Below are 16,457 nucleotides of genomic sequence, written 5' to 3'. Positions count from 1 at the left end.
GGGTTTAAACAATTTGAATTTGATCACCTATGTTTGTGTCTTGAAATAAAAATAAAAGTAGTCAAAGTATTTATAATTCAGGGGAAACCAAAATCTGTTTTAATACTCTTAAAATGAATAAATGTAGCATAGCCCAACAGGCGTCGGTATTTTCCTACATGCTCAATGTTGGTTAAGGACCCCTTGTATAGCGCTTTGAGCATTTTAAGTGGATATTGCGCTATATAAAATCTCAATCTATTTAATATATTTGTATTGAAAATAGGGGTAAGAAAGACGAAATGCTTCGGCCAGACAAAATGGCACAACAGCAACTCATCATAGCTTATCGCTCCAACACCGAACCCACTCTACAGCACCTGGGGACGGACTCTTAGGTCATGGTCAGTGCAGCTGGGCCCATTCTGGCATTCTCTAAGGATGTGCTCTATCGTCTGCTCTGGGTATCCACATGTACACAAACTAGTCTCAGCAAGCCCCTACTTTTTCATTCTTCCAGATGTTCTCCCAATTTTTACCCGTGCTCTGTTCAGTGTTACCCATTCATTCCTGGGGAGCTCAGTTCCGTAGGGCAGTTCTTCTCTCGGGTCTTTAACGGCTTTATTTACACGAATGTCCCACTCCCTCCATGTGGAAATCTGTATAATAGCAACTGTAAGCCATCGTCGAAGGTCAAGGCCGTGGATTGCAAATATCCCAAGGCGTCGAAGTTCACTAAGGTCATGACTAGATGGACGACATCAAGAAAAGTAGAAAAGTGCCAGAAGACAACAGAGAATAAAACACTGTGGCGATGCGGACTCCAACCCACGACATTACTTGTACGACAACTCCGCCTGGCCGAGAAAGGGTATCTCTACTGTCGAAGCCATCTGCCACTCCAGTACAACAACACATCAAAGTAATAAATCAAGGATTAGGCACCGGTGTAAGATAAAGATCTGAATAAGTGTGTATGAAAGGTGCCAGACAAAGCAAGAAAGAAACGCACAAGAAAAAAAAAAACATCCCCCAAAAAACCAGTTGACCTCGACTGGGGATCAAACCTCAGACCTTCTGATTACCCGTCCGACGAGCTACCACAGAGGCTACCGATAGTTGGGACAATTTTAATACCCTTGTTCTTCACAAGAGTTCGCGTTTTACGGTAATCAGCATGTCTGAGGTTCGATTCCCAGTCGAGAAGATATTGCGCTATATAAAAGCTCAAGTTGAAATTTAAGTTTACCACGCATAGTAACAAAGTGGTTACGGAGGAACCATCAATTTGGTTACAAAACAAAACGAAACAATAAATACAATTTCATTTTGTTGTTTCCTCAAGATTCGCTTTAACAATATCACACTTTCATCTGTCTTTCGTCCTGTTTTGTTGACAAACTGGAAACTCGAAAAGTCTACCTCATTTGCCTTTATCAATCAAAATGAAACTCACATTCCATACAATTATTTTCATCAAACCAGCCGAAAACCCGCAAAATTTGCCGGGAAATACAGGCTATTACGAACAGCTACTCATCTACTTTAATTAGTATACTACTGCAATGTGGAAATTAACATAGATCGAGACGAATATTTTAACCATAAAAGATAAAAATAGGTCCAACAATAAAGTCTGTAGATGCGCGCAAATGAATCTGGCACGAGAGTAGCCAGAAGGCGATTCCCAACGTAAAATGGCGGATCATAACGCTCTAGCGAACATAAACACCGTTCCTACGTTCTCTCGCGACCATAGTAAATGGATGACTTCATGGCTCGCAATGTCAGCGAGCAATAGGATTCAATAGTCTGATGTCACGTCCGCCGAGCAAGAGCAGCTTGGTTCTTAACAAAGAAAATCGGTAGTTTTTATTCTACATGCTCGCTAGAACTTTTTCCCATGTCAGGTGATCAGAATGTATAAAAGTCAAAACATGATCAGATTTATAATGTTTTTCTCCTCTATATACACTTTAATACTCGTCGGAGAAGTTTTTCATAAGGGCGTCCGCTATTGTTCCGATAGATTAGAGTCATTTACTTAGTTACAATGCGTCATTACGAGGGAAGAGACGTCACGACTATTGATGCCTATTGCGTCCTATTTCTGGAGCTCTCTTCCCAGACATATCAATGGCACTGGTATTGCAGAATTATTATTCAATTATCTTTAAACCAAAAAAAAAAAGCAAAATGTGTAAAATTAGAATTAGTAGAATTACATTGCTTAGTTTTATGATGTACGTTTGACAGATTGATTATATGGTAACTATCAAGCGCTTTCATCTTGTCAAGATAAAGAGAATACCTCAATAGAAATCACAAAGAAAATCGAACTATATAACTATCATTATCATTTAACACCCATTTTACTGGAGACAAATGACTTTAAAAAGCCTACAAGTAGTTAAATTGAACACAGTAATTGGTCTGTGCAAAATCAAAATGCAATTATTCTCATTTCCCTTGCCCTGTGAAATCATTGCCAAGTAATTTTGATATATCAAGTTGCAATTTTAACTAAAAGTATCATTAAATTACAGTGCAATCTGCTTTGATGCCTTGGCTTCTCCTCCTCCTCCTCCTCCTCCTCCTCCTCCTCCTCCTCCTCCTCCTCCTCCTCCTCCCCCCTCCTAATCCTCCTACTCCATCTTGGTTCGATCCCAATCATAGCCCTACTAGAATGACTCTCTTAGTACGCCATGATCCCAATCCTTTTGTCTGCGAAGCGTGTGTACTACCAATTCAGTTATCGGTAGACCTATCTCGACACGATTACGACCAATCTCTACTAAAGATAAAAAGTCAGAGACTCGATTTGTCCATAACGTCGATAAAATGACGAAGGTAATTTGAGGTAATCTCTTGATATAAGATGTAAGATTTTTTCTTTCTTTAAAGTCAATATCCCTATGCCTATTTTATAGTTGTATGTATAAGATGAAGATAAAACTAAACTGGCAAATTAGTGACGGCAAACATTGGGTGTCTCTCATTCCTGAGGTTAAAAAAAAAAAAGATGTAATTTGATGCGACAGACCTGCAGACTGTTACAAAAAATTCGTAGAATTACGACATTTTGTCCAAAAAATTTCCGAACTTTATGAGCGTCTCTCAGTCATCAAAACTTATTCTTATTGAAACTGAGAGTTGATGCCAGACTAGTACATAATTCTAAGGATTTTGAAGTGATATTTAACCGTCGAGAGCGTAAATCGTAAATCTAGGGATTTTATGAGTTGAGGTAAAATACTCACAAAATCCGCCAGCCAAATTAGACATTCTTCTTCTTCTAGGTTCCATGCCTGGTCCAGGCTTCGGATACTGCATGAATTATCTCTCTCCATTCCTCCCTGTCTCTTGCTTTTTCAAACAGCTCTTGGATTGTTAGGTTGGTGAAGCCCTTCAGTTGGTCTATGAGTGTTTTTCTTTGTCTCCCCCGGGCGCGTTTACCAGGTATTTTTCCACAACTTGCCAGGTATTCCTTCTTATCTTTCCTTACTATGTGTCCGAAAAAGGATAGTTGTCGATCCACTATTAAGGGCATTAGTTTCCTTTGTTGGTATGTTTGTTTTAGCACTTCTTCGTTCGTTTTGTGTGCAGTATACGATATTCTCTGCATCCTTCTCAAGCACCACATTTCAAAAGCTTCAATGTTCTTTTGTGTTTCTGCATTTGTAGTCCAGCTTTCGCATTCGTATAACAAGATTGGCCACACGTAGCACTTCAAGACTCGGAATCTAATCCCGAACGACATCTGTTTGTTTTTCAAAATGTTTCCCAGGTCCATGAAGGCCTGTTTGGCTTGAGTTATTCTTGCTCGTATGTCTCGGTTACATCTTCCATCTGTTGTCACTATTGAACCTAGGTACTTAAAACTTTCTACGTTGGTAAGTTGCTCGCCGTGAATCGTTATATTGCAGGTGTTGTTGTTTTCGGGGTTTTTCTGTATTACCATGCATTCCGTTTTGGTGATATTCACTTCCATTCCCTTGGCTTCACTATCTACTACCACTTTGTCAACAATCTTTTGAAGTTGGATTTCTGATGTTGCAATGAGTACCGTATCGTCTGCGTATCTTATATTATTTATGTTGTGACCTCCCACTTTTATTCCCTCCATATTATTTATGCCCCTCATGATTGTTTCTTGGTATAGATTAAACAGATCTGGTGAGGCAACACACCCTTGACGGACTCCTTTCTTAATAGGAATGGAATTTCCTGTAGAGTTTCCGATTTTGATAGATGTCTGCTGGGTGTAGTATAATGTTTGCATGAGTCTGAGGTCTTTCTCATCAGCGCCAATGGAGTGCAGTTGTTTTAGTATTTCTTCGTGGCGTACTCTATCAAAAGCTTTTTTGTAGTCGACAAAACAGAGGTATAGTGGGGTCTGAACCTGTATAGCTCTTTCACTTAAAACACGGAGGAGGTATATTGCGTTCCTTGTCCCTCTGTCAGGTTGGAATCCATATTGTTCTTCTGCGATTTCGGGGTTAATCTTATTCCTTAGCCTGTTGATAATTATACGCAACAGTATTTTGTTGATGTGGCTTATTAAACTTATAGTTCTAAAATTTTCGCATCTGACTGCACCTGCTTTCTTTGGTATTGCTATGAAAATAGAGTTACAGAGATCTTCTGGAATTTTCCCAGTATTGTATATATTGTTGAATAATATGTGAAGTTCATCAATTGCTAGATCTCCTAGGCTTTTTAATACCTCTACAGATATTTCATCAGGGCCTGTTGCTTTACCATCCCTCATTCGTTCCATGGCATGTTCAATTTCACTTTTGGTGATGTTTGGACCGCTTAATGGTTCTTTGAATTTCAGTGGTGGTTCATTTCTATTTGGATCATTGTACAGTTCGCCTATGTATTCTACCCATCGGCTTTCTATATGTTGTTCTTCAAATTAGACATACCAACACACAAAACACTACACCTTTAACGTTTATATTATAGTCTGATTGAAATAATTTTGTGAAAACTACTCACAAACAGTCTGTCTCAAAATAATAACAGAGATCTGAGTGACGTCAACCTTGTTCTGTCTATAGATAGTTCGAAGATGACGTCACTCAGGTCTTTGTTATTGTTTTTTGCCATCCGCGTTTATGAGTAATGGTCACTGAACTCTATTAACCCGACTATAAACGTTCATGGATACACACAGTTTTGTGTGTTGGTCCGTTATACTTCCGGATGGCAATGTTATGAGCTTCTTAGCCAAGCGCATACTATCTATAAAGTTATCCTAGCGACTACATATTTTTATCTCCTAGAACTACGAATTAAAAACAATTTTAAGTTGACGAGTCTAAATAAGATAATCCAGGGGGTGGATATAAACCAGACCTACCAAGTACTAGGAAAAAAATCGTAGAAATACGAATATTTGGCTCCAGCTACAGAGTTGCACATGTCTCTTTGACTCAATGAATCTTGTTGAGAAGGAACGTCTAGCGTCAAAGAACCTATATTCAGGTCTTTGGAGCATTTTTGGACCATGCTGAGATCAAATTATGTATTTCTAAAGCAATTTATAGTGATTTTTTCTTTTTTTTTTCCCTTGGAAATGACGATTAAAAAAAATTAAAGTTGGCAGCTCTGATACAAAGTAAAAATTGAAGTGAATTGGGGAAAATATGATTTCATGGCGTCATCACCAATGTAAAAGTATATTTATAAACGAATTTCCCCCTAAAGCTGCTCTGATAACTCTCATGAACTCAGAACAAGGTACAAGAAGCCGATTGTATAGATAGAATAAAGATGACGTCACTCAGGTCTTTGTTATTCTGATCCCGCAGCTTTAAAAAAAAATATTTCAAAATTTTGCAAAGAAAATGAGGAATTTTGCAGAAGAAACTAAGTAAATTTTGCAAAATGTCTCATCTTTCATGTGTGTGTTGTGAGTAATTTACCGAAATGTATGACACAGTGGTTATTCACGAACAGGCAGACGAAAATGAATGCACTCAGTTGACAGCCTAAGCGGTATCATATAGAGGTGACCGAGGGGTTTACAGTAGCCTTCAACAGTCGTGACGTCACCACCCTCGTAATGACGCATGGTAACTTAGTAACTGGCTCTAAACTATCGGAACAATGGCGGACGTCCTTATGAAATATTTCTCCGACGACCATAAAAGTGTATTCAGAGGACAAAAACATTATAAATATGATCTTGTTTTGACTTTTATACATTCTGATCACATGACAAATGAAACGTGCTAGCCAGCATGACGGATAAAAAGTATGAAAGTATATGATATGATATGATATGATATGATATGATACAATGTGATATGGTATGATATGATATGATATGATATGATATGATGTGATATGATATATGTATATGATTGATATGATGATATGATGATGATGATGATATGATATGATATGATATGATATGATATGATGTGATATGATATGATATGATATGATATGATAATTGATATGATATGATATATGTATGATATGATATGATATGATTGATATGATGTGATATGATATGATATGATGATATGATTGATATGATATGATGTGATATGATGTGATATGATATGATATGATATGATGATATGATATGATATGATATGATATGATATGAATGATATGATATGATATGATATGATATGATGTGATATGATATGATATGATATGATATGATATGATATGATATGATATGATATGATATGATATGATATGATATGATATGATATGATATGATATGATATGATATGATATGATATGATATGATATGATATGATATGATATGATATGATGTGATATGATATGATATGATGTGATATGATATGATATGATATGATATGATATGATATGATATGATATGATATGATATGATATGATATGATATGATATGATATGATATGATATGATATGATGTGATATGATATGATATGATATGATATGATATGATATGATATGATATGATGCGATATGATGTGATATGATGTGATATGATATGATGTGATATGATATGATATGATATGATATGATGTGATATGATATGATATGATATGATGTGATATGATATGATATGATATGATATGATATGATATGATATGATATGATATGATATGATATGATATGATATGATACGATACGATATGATATGATATGATATGATATGATATGATATGATATGATATGATATGATATGATATGATATGATATGATATGATATGATATGATATGATATGATACGATATGATATGATATGATATGATACGATACGATACGATACGATATGATATGATATGATATGATACGATACGATACGATACGATATGATATGATATGATATGATATGATATGATATGATATGATATGATATGATATGATATGATATGATATGATATGATATGATATGATACGATACGATACGATACGATATGATATGATATGATATGATATGATACGATGCGATACGATACGATACGATACGATATATGATATGATACGATACGATACGATACGATACGATACGATACGATATGATATGATATGATATGATATGATATGATATGATATGATATGATATGATATGATATGATATGATACGATACAATACGATACGATATGATATGATAATATGATATGATATGATATGATATGATATGATATGATATGATATGATATGATATGATATGATATGATATGATATGATATGATATGATATGATATGATGAGAAACTATTTAAACGTCACTGTTATCATCGCAGAATTAAAGTAACCAAAGCTTCTAAGACGGACGGCGGAGTTCTTAGCGATGGGTACTAATTTTATAAGTCAAGATTCATATAGATGGATTCAAATTTCTCCAAGTTCATTTATTGTTCATATTTTGGTGTCTGTTTAATTTTCCAGATTGAAAGATAAAAATGCAAGCGAACGCTTCAAAGGAGTACAGTGATGCCACGAAAGGATCGTTGGATCCTTTTGGTGAAGAGACATTTGAAATCTTGGAATTCTGTGTCCATTATATGCTAACGGGCTTCTTTGCTGCATTCGGTGTGGTTGCCAACACCATCAACTTTATCATCTTTTATCGTCAAGGCCTTTTATCCAGCAGCCCTAATGTCATTTTTGCAGGAATAGCCATATCTGACTTTTGTGCTTGTTTCCTTGTGTTTTGGTGTATGGTATTCAAGTATTTCGTGAAATTCTCGGAAGGCGAACCCTCTACAGCTTATAGCATAGCAACCATATTACTTTGGCAAATTGACTATTTTACTAATGTGACTGTATGGCTTACAGTGTATATGACTGTTGGAAGAGTAATCTGTATTTGCTTCCCTTTCATGTCTAAAAGAACTTTCACTCCAACTCGATCATTGGTTGTTATCCTGGCTGTCCATGCTTTAACATTTACTATAGAATTTGGCGATATAACACATTACTATTTGTCAAGGGAGGTAAACCCAAAAACAAACAAGTCTTATCTCGGAGTACACAAAAGTAACATTGTCTCAGATAACTACGAGAATGTGGCAGAGTTTTTCTACGCTGTGTTCCGATTTCTGTCAATATCCATCGTCATATTTTGCAACATTATCATTTTTTGGAAAGTCAATTTATCAAAAAAGTTCAGACAATCGACTGGTTCCGCGTTATCATCATCAGCGTCTGAAACTGATTCTGTTTCTCCCAAAACAAAGGGAAACAAACAAGTTTATGAAACACGTGACAATGTGAACTCGGGAGTGGCAGTTGCAACACGGAATGTTCCAAAAATGACGAAAGAGATGACACTGCTCCGCATGGTTGTTGTTGTCTCAATGCTTTTCACATTTTGTTACATCTTGACTGTTCCCTACGCGATCATCATCAATTATGTACTCAAAGATTTGTTATGGGAATATTTTTACACGTCATGGTTTGCCTATTACTGTACCCTTCTCTTAGAGACAGCCAACTCAAGTGTAAACATCTTCATTTATTATAAATTAAGTTCTCGGTACAAGGAAGAATTCAAGAAATTGTTTTGTTTTGATTTCAGGAATTCAGAGTAAAGTGATAAAAACAAAAGGGTTGTTTTGAATTATAAAAAAAATGAAATAGCTAATATATTATTGCATCAAGTTTGTGGGACTATTGGGTCTTGTGATATATAATATGACACTCGCCTTTTGAATCGGAACGTCCTTGGTTTGAGTTCCACTCCAAGTGTTCTTAATTGGGTCACTGAAAAAGGCTCTTTGCTCACATTCTCTCACCGTACTCATCGTTAACTTATAGTCTGACACTTTGGCCACAAAAGAAAACAAATCATTAGTTGTATTCAATAGTTCAACCTATGGGATCACTTGTTTCCTTAACGTCTACTAACGACAACACACTTGGAGATTCACAAAGCTTAAAAAAATGACGTCATACTATAAGTCCTAGTCGTTTCTACTGTCGGGCCGTAGCCATCGTTAACTTATAGCCTGACACTAGACCTTAGGGAGATAGAACTCACGTAAGGTAAGATGTCAAGACCTTGGCCCTAGTCAATTAGTTTAGAGAGACAATCTGTTCTCAGTCAATAGTAGATGGCATTTCCGTTTGAATGTTAAACTCTTTGATTTTCCAAACCACTCGCTCATTTACTGAGGGATGCCATCAATGTGAGGCTCCACAAGTTGGGCACCAGGGTTAATTAACCAAAATTTAGATTATATTTTTTCACATAAATTAGTACTTTTAATTTTAATATTTTTTTTATTGTTGGAAGAAACGGCTACCTACTAATTAGGCAAATCAATTATACATTTTCATTTAATAATAATATTGGCTAGAATCTTATAAATCCAACGAAAAAAGAAAGAACTTAAGCAGAATTGAATATTCTGTTTGTGAGTTCTTTGTTACATATTTTGCCTTCAGGACCAAAACACGCGCGCATCGGATCTAAAGGCATTTAGTTCACACTTTCGTGTCAAGTGATTATTAATTGTTTACTCATTGGGCGACAATCTCCCCGATGACTGCGCTCTCTGTACTTTCCTGTACTGGCAGACGATATTTTCGGAAGTAATGTCCTTCTCCCCTTTGTTAATGGTCAAAGAGAGCAATTTTAAGAAATGTCAGACTATACACGCACAAGGTTTCACAGACTTTTGTGTGTTGGTGCGTTATGTCCGGCTGGTGGATGTTATGAGTATTTTATCTGAGTGCGTAAAAGTGAAAATGAACAGAAACGTAATGTTTTAACACGATTTGAAGAAACGATAGCCATTGTGCATTCAAATAAAAATCCAAAGTTAATCCAATTTTCATGATTTTGACAATGAATTCAGTACTTAACATCTAAACCACCTCGATATAATACCATTTTGGGACGCTGGGTCACGGATTATCAAGTGATGCTATGCATTTAGCTTAACTAGTCATAACATCCGCCAGTAGAATACAGCGTACCAACACACAAAACTGTGTGTAACCTTGAACGTTTATAATCCGATTGATATAATTTAGTGAGAAGTAATCACCAATGGGTGTCTAAAAACAACAACTAAGTGCTGAATGACGCCAAATTCGTTCCATTTATAGAAACAACAAAATTGAAGTCTTTCGGCACTTTGTAATTTCTTATGGAGTCATTTTAATGAAAATTCCACACTAAATCAATCAGACTACTACAAACGACCGAGGTCACACATAGTTTTGGGTGTTATCATTAGTTCCGGTTAGTGATGTTGTGAGCATTTTATCTAAACGAATAGCATCAATATAAATCATTTTTTGATAATCTGTGACTCACAAATTCAATCTAGATTTTAGGTTAGGATTACCCAGACGACAAAATGAAAGTTTTGAATGTTGTTTATTATAGTATTTTATATAGACTGATGTACAACAAGAAACAAACAGGGAAAGCCTACCAGAATAGCAATAAGCAGGGTCATTTTGATTTTGAACTCAAAACAAACATACAGACAACAATGAATTCTCATTACGCTCTCTCTCTCTCTCTCTCTCTCTCTCTCTCTCTCTCTCTCTCTCTCTCTCCGCGAGGACGAGAGACGCATGCGCATAACCAACATGACGTTCTCTTTCTAATAACTTTTCAGCGGTGACGTCACAGACTATGTGTGACGTCCAATCAAGGGACGCTACTCTTCCGCTAATCTCATTCCCTATGTTTGACGTCTCAGACAGGGTGTCCGGCCAAGGCCAGGACAAAACCAAGTAATCTCATTCCAAGACAAAGACATAAAGCATGTTGTAAATCAGATATAGGAGGATAGAAGACACAGTAGAAGCCTCTCTGCCAACCACAGAAGATCATTAAACCCCACCCAGGATCAGCGCTTGTAATGCCTAATACAAAATAAGACATTTGACTGGTTCAAATATGATTTTGTCAAAAATAGATTGAGCTTTAATTGAGTTTTATATTGCGCAATATCCACTAAACGTGGCTCAAAGTGCTTTACAAGGGGTCCCTGGCCAACAGCAACACTAAACATGTAGGACGGGACATTACGTCTGTTAAGCGATAATACAGAGAGAGAGAGAGAGTGTGTGTGTGTGTGTGTGTGTGTGTGAGATAGAGAGAGAGATAGAGAGAGAGAGGATGAGAGAGAGAGAATGAGAGAGAGAGAAAGAGAGAGAAAGTGAGAGAGAGAAAGAGAGAGAGAGTGAGAGAGAGAGAGAGAGAGAGAGAGAGAGAGAGAGAGAGAGAGAGAGAGAGAGAGAGAGAGAGAGAGAAAGAGAAAGAGAAAGAGAGAGAGAGAGAGAGAGATATTTATGTATTGATTTTCTAATTTTTATTTTCCAATCCCTACCCAACAGCTGTTTATACAAGTACACCACTTGCCTTGTTTGTCTAGATAACGTCAGTGTAAATGTTGCTGCTCGAAGCTCGAAGAAATAAATAATAACGTGAAGTTGAATGTAAGCTTCAATTTAATTACAAAAACAGATCAAATGAACGTTTCGGGTTTCCCCTTTATCAACAAAACAGGATGATTGAAACAGCACAGATGAATATGATCATGTGGTAGTGGCGTAGATAAGATGAATAAGCAAATCATTGGTTGGCAGGGAATATTATGCTCCTTTGTAAGGAAGCACGAATTAAAATAGATGTTGTCCAAACCTGTCGCTTAGTCTCTTGCCAGTTTCTCCCACGTATGTCTTGTGGCAACGTTTGCAGATTATAGCGTAAATTAGGTTACGATCAGTGCAGGTGAATGAGTGTCGGATGTACCACACTTTATCCGAGAATTTGATGGAATTTTCCACGAATAAGTGTGGGCATGTCCTGCATCTGCAACGTCCACAAGGCTCTGTCTTACGTTGATTACCGGCCACATCCATCGTCAAGCGGCTCCTAACTAGTATGTCCCTCAAATTACGGTCCGTCTGTAGGCGATTAGCGGCGGTTTGTTGAATATATCCCTCGTTTCTACATGTTCCTGAAGAATCTGACGGTAGTTGGTTTTTAAGATTTTGATGACTTCCTTGTTGTGTGGATGATTGGTGATGACTAGGATGGGTCTGTCTGTTTTGCTGTCACTGTTGTCAACTGGTATCATGGCAGCTTCCCTAGAGATGTTTTGGATTTTGTCAACCGCTTTTTTAAATATGGATTCAGGATAATGGCGGTTGCGGAAAAGTCAAGCATGTTATCGTTTTCTACCATGAAGTCCCCATCATCCTGGCAGATACGTGTTAGTCTTAGTAGCTGTGAATATGGAATTGAATCCTTGCATTTGGTGGGATGTGAGGCCGGGTAGAGAAGTTAGCTGTGACTGTCGGTTTCCTTGGATAGACGTCTTGAGTCCACTTTGGGTGAGGGAAACTGCGAAGTCCAGGAAGGCTATGTGAATGGTGGATATCTGATGAGTGTATTTTATTGCTGGATGGAAGTTGTTGAGAGCAGTGATGAATTTGTTGAGTTGCATTTTAGTCATGTTGGTAACGCCGATGCAATCGTCGATATATCTTTTATAAAAAAACTGGTTGGTGGCCGTCGTATTGGGAGATAATTTTAAACTCGAGGTGGCCCATGAATAAATTGGCGTACGATCGTCCCATTTTGGTGCCCATGGCCACTCCCGAGATCTGATGGAAAAATTGGCCGTTGAATTCAAAAGAGTTGAGAGTCAAGACTAACTCTGTATGTCGAATGATAGCATCGGCGTTAAATTCGGGTAATGGGTGTTTTTTGATAAAGTATCGGATGGCTTGTAGTCCGTCTTGATGGAGAATGGAGGATACAGTTTTATTTCATCAGCACTGTTGGTAAATATCATAGGTGTAGTACACTGGCAAAACAGATTATTTTCATTTTGACCAGAAATTTTTAAAAGTACAAGATGCAGTGGAATCCCTATTCAGTCAACACTCTAAAAGTCAACTCCAATATCAGGAATCAACACTCTAAAAGTCAACTCCAATATCAGGAATCCATTGTATTGTTAAATGGAAATAAAAGCCAATACCGTCCAAAAATCTCTTAACCAAGATTATGGTTTTAAAATGTTTGGGCGTTGGTTATTTTGATTTTTCTGTATTTGAACAGGGCAAAATAATCCGACGTACGCGCGCAAGTTTCACAATATTATGTAAACAACTTTATCGACCCAGCCCACTGTTCAATCAGAAATCATAACGAATTCAGTGATCACCGATTGTAAGTCCTTGATACAATTTGTATTACAACTTTGTGTCGAATATTTAGTGTGTAATTGATTTTTTACAAATGTACACACTAGACGGATCATTCGTCAGTATCACACTTAATCTATTCAGAAACCACCCCCCCCCAAAAAAAAACAAAAACAAAACAAAAAAAAACTTATTCCACCAAATTTAGCTGTCACCATCACCTCCAACACAACGGATGCCACATTTAACATTATCTCCACTACCACCAACAACAACACAACAATCATCATCATCACATCTTCATCATCATCATCTGAAACGGCGGGCTGGGCCGATAAAGTTGTATACATGTTATTGTGAAATTTTGGATTTATTGAATAGTGGGCTGGGTCGATAAAATTGTTTACATAATACTGTGAAACGTGAATGTGCCTGGCGTAGACTAGAAAAAAACACATTTTTTTTTGCTGAATTCAAATACAGATAAATCAAAACAACCAACGCCCAAACATTTTAACACCTTAATCTTGCTCAAGACACATTTGGAAGTATTAAACTGTAGGCTGATAAAATTGTTTACATAATATGATGATACTTGAGCGTGCCTGCTGTACATTGCGGAAAAAACACGCTATTTGTTTTGTTCAGTTCAAATACAGATAAATCAAAACAACCAACGCCCAAAAATGTTAAACCTTAATATTGCTTAACTCTATTCCCATACTAAAATAGAAAGTCATATTTCCTGATTTGGGATCCAATTGGCCCCCCCCCCCCTGACTTGCAAAGAGAAAAATACTAGAAAGTCATATTTCCTGAATAGTAGCAGTAGTAGTAGTAGTAGTAGTAGTAGTAGTAGTAGTAGTAGTAGTAGTAGTAGTAGTAGTAGTAGTAGTAGTAGTAGTAGTAGTAGTAGTAGTAGTAGTAGTAGTAGTAGTAGTAGTAGTTGTTGTTGTTGTTGTTTTTGTAGTAGCAGCAGTGGTATTAGTCGTAGTACTAATAGTAGTAGTAGTAGTAGTAGTAGTAGTAGTAGTAGTAGTAGTAGTAGTAGTAGTAGTAGTAGTAGTAGTAGTAGTAGTAGTAGTAGTAGTGGAATTGACATCGCCAGTGGTATTAGTCGTAGTACTAATAGTAGTAGTAGTAGTAGTAGTAGTAGTAGTAGTAGTAGTAGTAGTAGTAGTAGTAGTAGTAGTAGTAGTAGTAGTAGTAGTAGTAGTAGTAGTAGTAGTAGTAGTAGTAGTAGTAGTAGTAGTTGTAGTAGTGGAATTGACATCGCCAGAGATAAGGCGCAGCAGATGCTAATAAAGGGGAGAGGTTTGGGGGGGGGGTATTGTCTGCGTGTCGGGGGGTATCCATAATGATGTTAGCAATGGTATAATCTTGTTGTGAGTTTACATGGGGTCAGATCACCACTGAGACTTGATCAGAGGAGTCTTCCAACATCAGTTGGGGAGCAGAATGACCACCAAGGGACATTTCAAGTTTCAGAGTGGTGCCTAGGATTTTCAAAATGGCGGCCCCTAGATAAAGTCTCGTCATTTTTTGCATTCGTAATTTTTTGCTGCCAGAATTAATTCTTCAATCAACTTTTTAAACCCATGAATGGAGATTGACGACCATTACAGCCAAGAGGTCAAATTTACGGCTTTTTTTACGACTTTACAACTAGCTGGACGCCCTGAAACCATGGTCTCCAGGTGTAAATGGACTTGAATTTCATAAAATTGATTGTATGCAAAGATGCATTTGGTTTATCTCTCTCCTTACCAACCATGTTCATGATTTTTACAGAAATGTACCTACCAAACACAGAACTTGACTTTTTACACTCAAATTCATGAGAAATACGTACATACTAGATATGCATATTTCTTTTTTTCCAGCATAACAAGCTTTATAATTATGAAACAAAGATTTTTCATAAAATGTTGTAATGTACAAAACAATTCTGATTAATAAACATGTTCATAGTTTCGTAACAAATGTAACTTTTTACCTGTAGTTGGTAAGGAGAGGGTTAAAAGAGAATTGTGATATAATGAAGATTGTCTTAAATTCTAAAGATATGCATGAGCATTTAGATGGTGTAATATCCACTAAAAATGCTCAAAGTGGTATAACAGGGTCCTTCGCCAACAGCAATATCTAACTGGACTGCCCTGGACTACCCTGAATTACCCCGGACTACCCTGGACTACCCCAGACTAACCGGACTACCCTAGACTACCCTGACTTCCCAGACTACCACAGATTAATCCGGACTACCAAAGACTACCCTAGACTACCCCAGACTACCCCAGACTAACCTGGACAAACAACGGACTACCCCGGACTACCCTGGACTACACTGACTTCCCAAACAACCACAGATTACCTGACTACACCAGACTACCCCGGACTACAACAGACTACCCTGGACTACCCCAGACTACCCCGGACTACCCTGGACTACCCGGAACTACCCCTGACTACCCCCGGACTACCCCTGACTGCCCCGGGACTACCGTTTGATTACCTCGGACTGCCCCCCGGGCCTTCCCGGACTACCTCGGACTGCCCCGGACTACTCCAGACTACCCCGGACTACCCTGGACTACCCCGGACTACCCCGGACTACTCTGGACTACCCCGGACTACCCCAGACTACCCTGGAATACCCCTGACTGCCCGCGGGCCTTCCCGGACTACCCCGGACTACCCCTGACTGCCCCCCGGACTACCCAAGACTACCCCGGACTACCCCGGACTACTCGCACTACCCCGGACTACCCCGGACTACCCCAAACTACCCCAGACTACCCCGGACTACCCCAAACTACCCTAGACTAACGCGGACTACT

At 37.8% G+C, this 16,457-nt stretch overlaps 1 protein-coding gene across 4 annotated transcripts; it reads left to right on the top strand.

Annotated features, from left to right (window-relative positions):
- Window positions 1-2,686: 2,686 nt before the first annotated feature.
- Window positions 2,687-9,836, top strand: LOC144957906 (uncharacterized). 4 transcript variants are annotated; one of them, XM_078889448.1, is made up of 2 exons: window positions 2,687-2,839; window positions 7,885-9,836. In XM_078889448.1, the coding sequence occupies exon 2, from the start codon at window positions 7,899-7,901 to the stop codon at window positions 9,027-9,029; it is 1,131 nt and encodes a 376-aa protein (XP_078745574.1). In that variant the 5' UTR covers window positions 2,687-2,839; window positions 7,885-7,898; the 3' UTR covers window positions 9,030-9,836. The 4 variants fall into 4 exon arrangements, with proteins under 4 accessions (XP_078745574.1, XP_078745576.1, XP_078745575.1 ...); XM_078889450.1 differs by lacking the exon at window positions 2,687-2,839 and adding an exon at window positions 2,931-3,226; XM_078889449.1 differs by lacking the exon at window positions 2,687-2,839 and adding an exon at window positions 5,711-5,727.
- The last annotated feature ends 6,621 nt before the right edge of the window (window positions 9,837-16,457 follow it).

Source organism: Berghia stephanieae, chromosome 12, assembly GCF_034508935.2.
Source record: "Berghia stephanieae isolate SIO BIC M18660-M18661 chromosome 12, UCSD_Bste_1.3, whole genome shotgun sequence".
NCBI lineage: Eukaryota > Metazoa > Mollusca > Gastropoda > Nudibranchia > Aeolidiidae > Berghia > Berghia stephanieae.
Note: the sequence above shows the minus strand (reverse complement) of the source record. Positions and strands in the feature narration are given on the sequence as shown.

What these genes read in the sequence shown, in the direction of transcription:
- LOC144957906 (XM_078889448.1), top strand. Translation starts at nt 7,899, where the DNA reads ATGCAAGCGAACGCTTCAAAGGAGTACAGTGATGCCACGAAAGGATCG.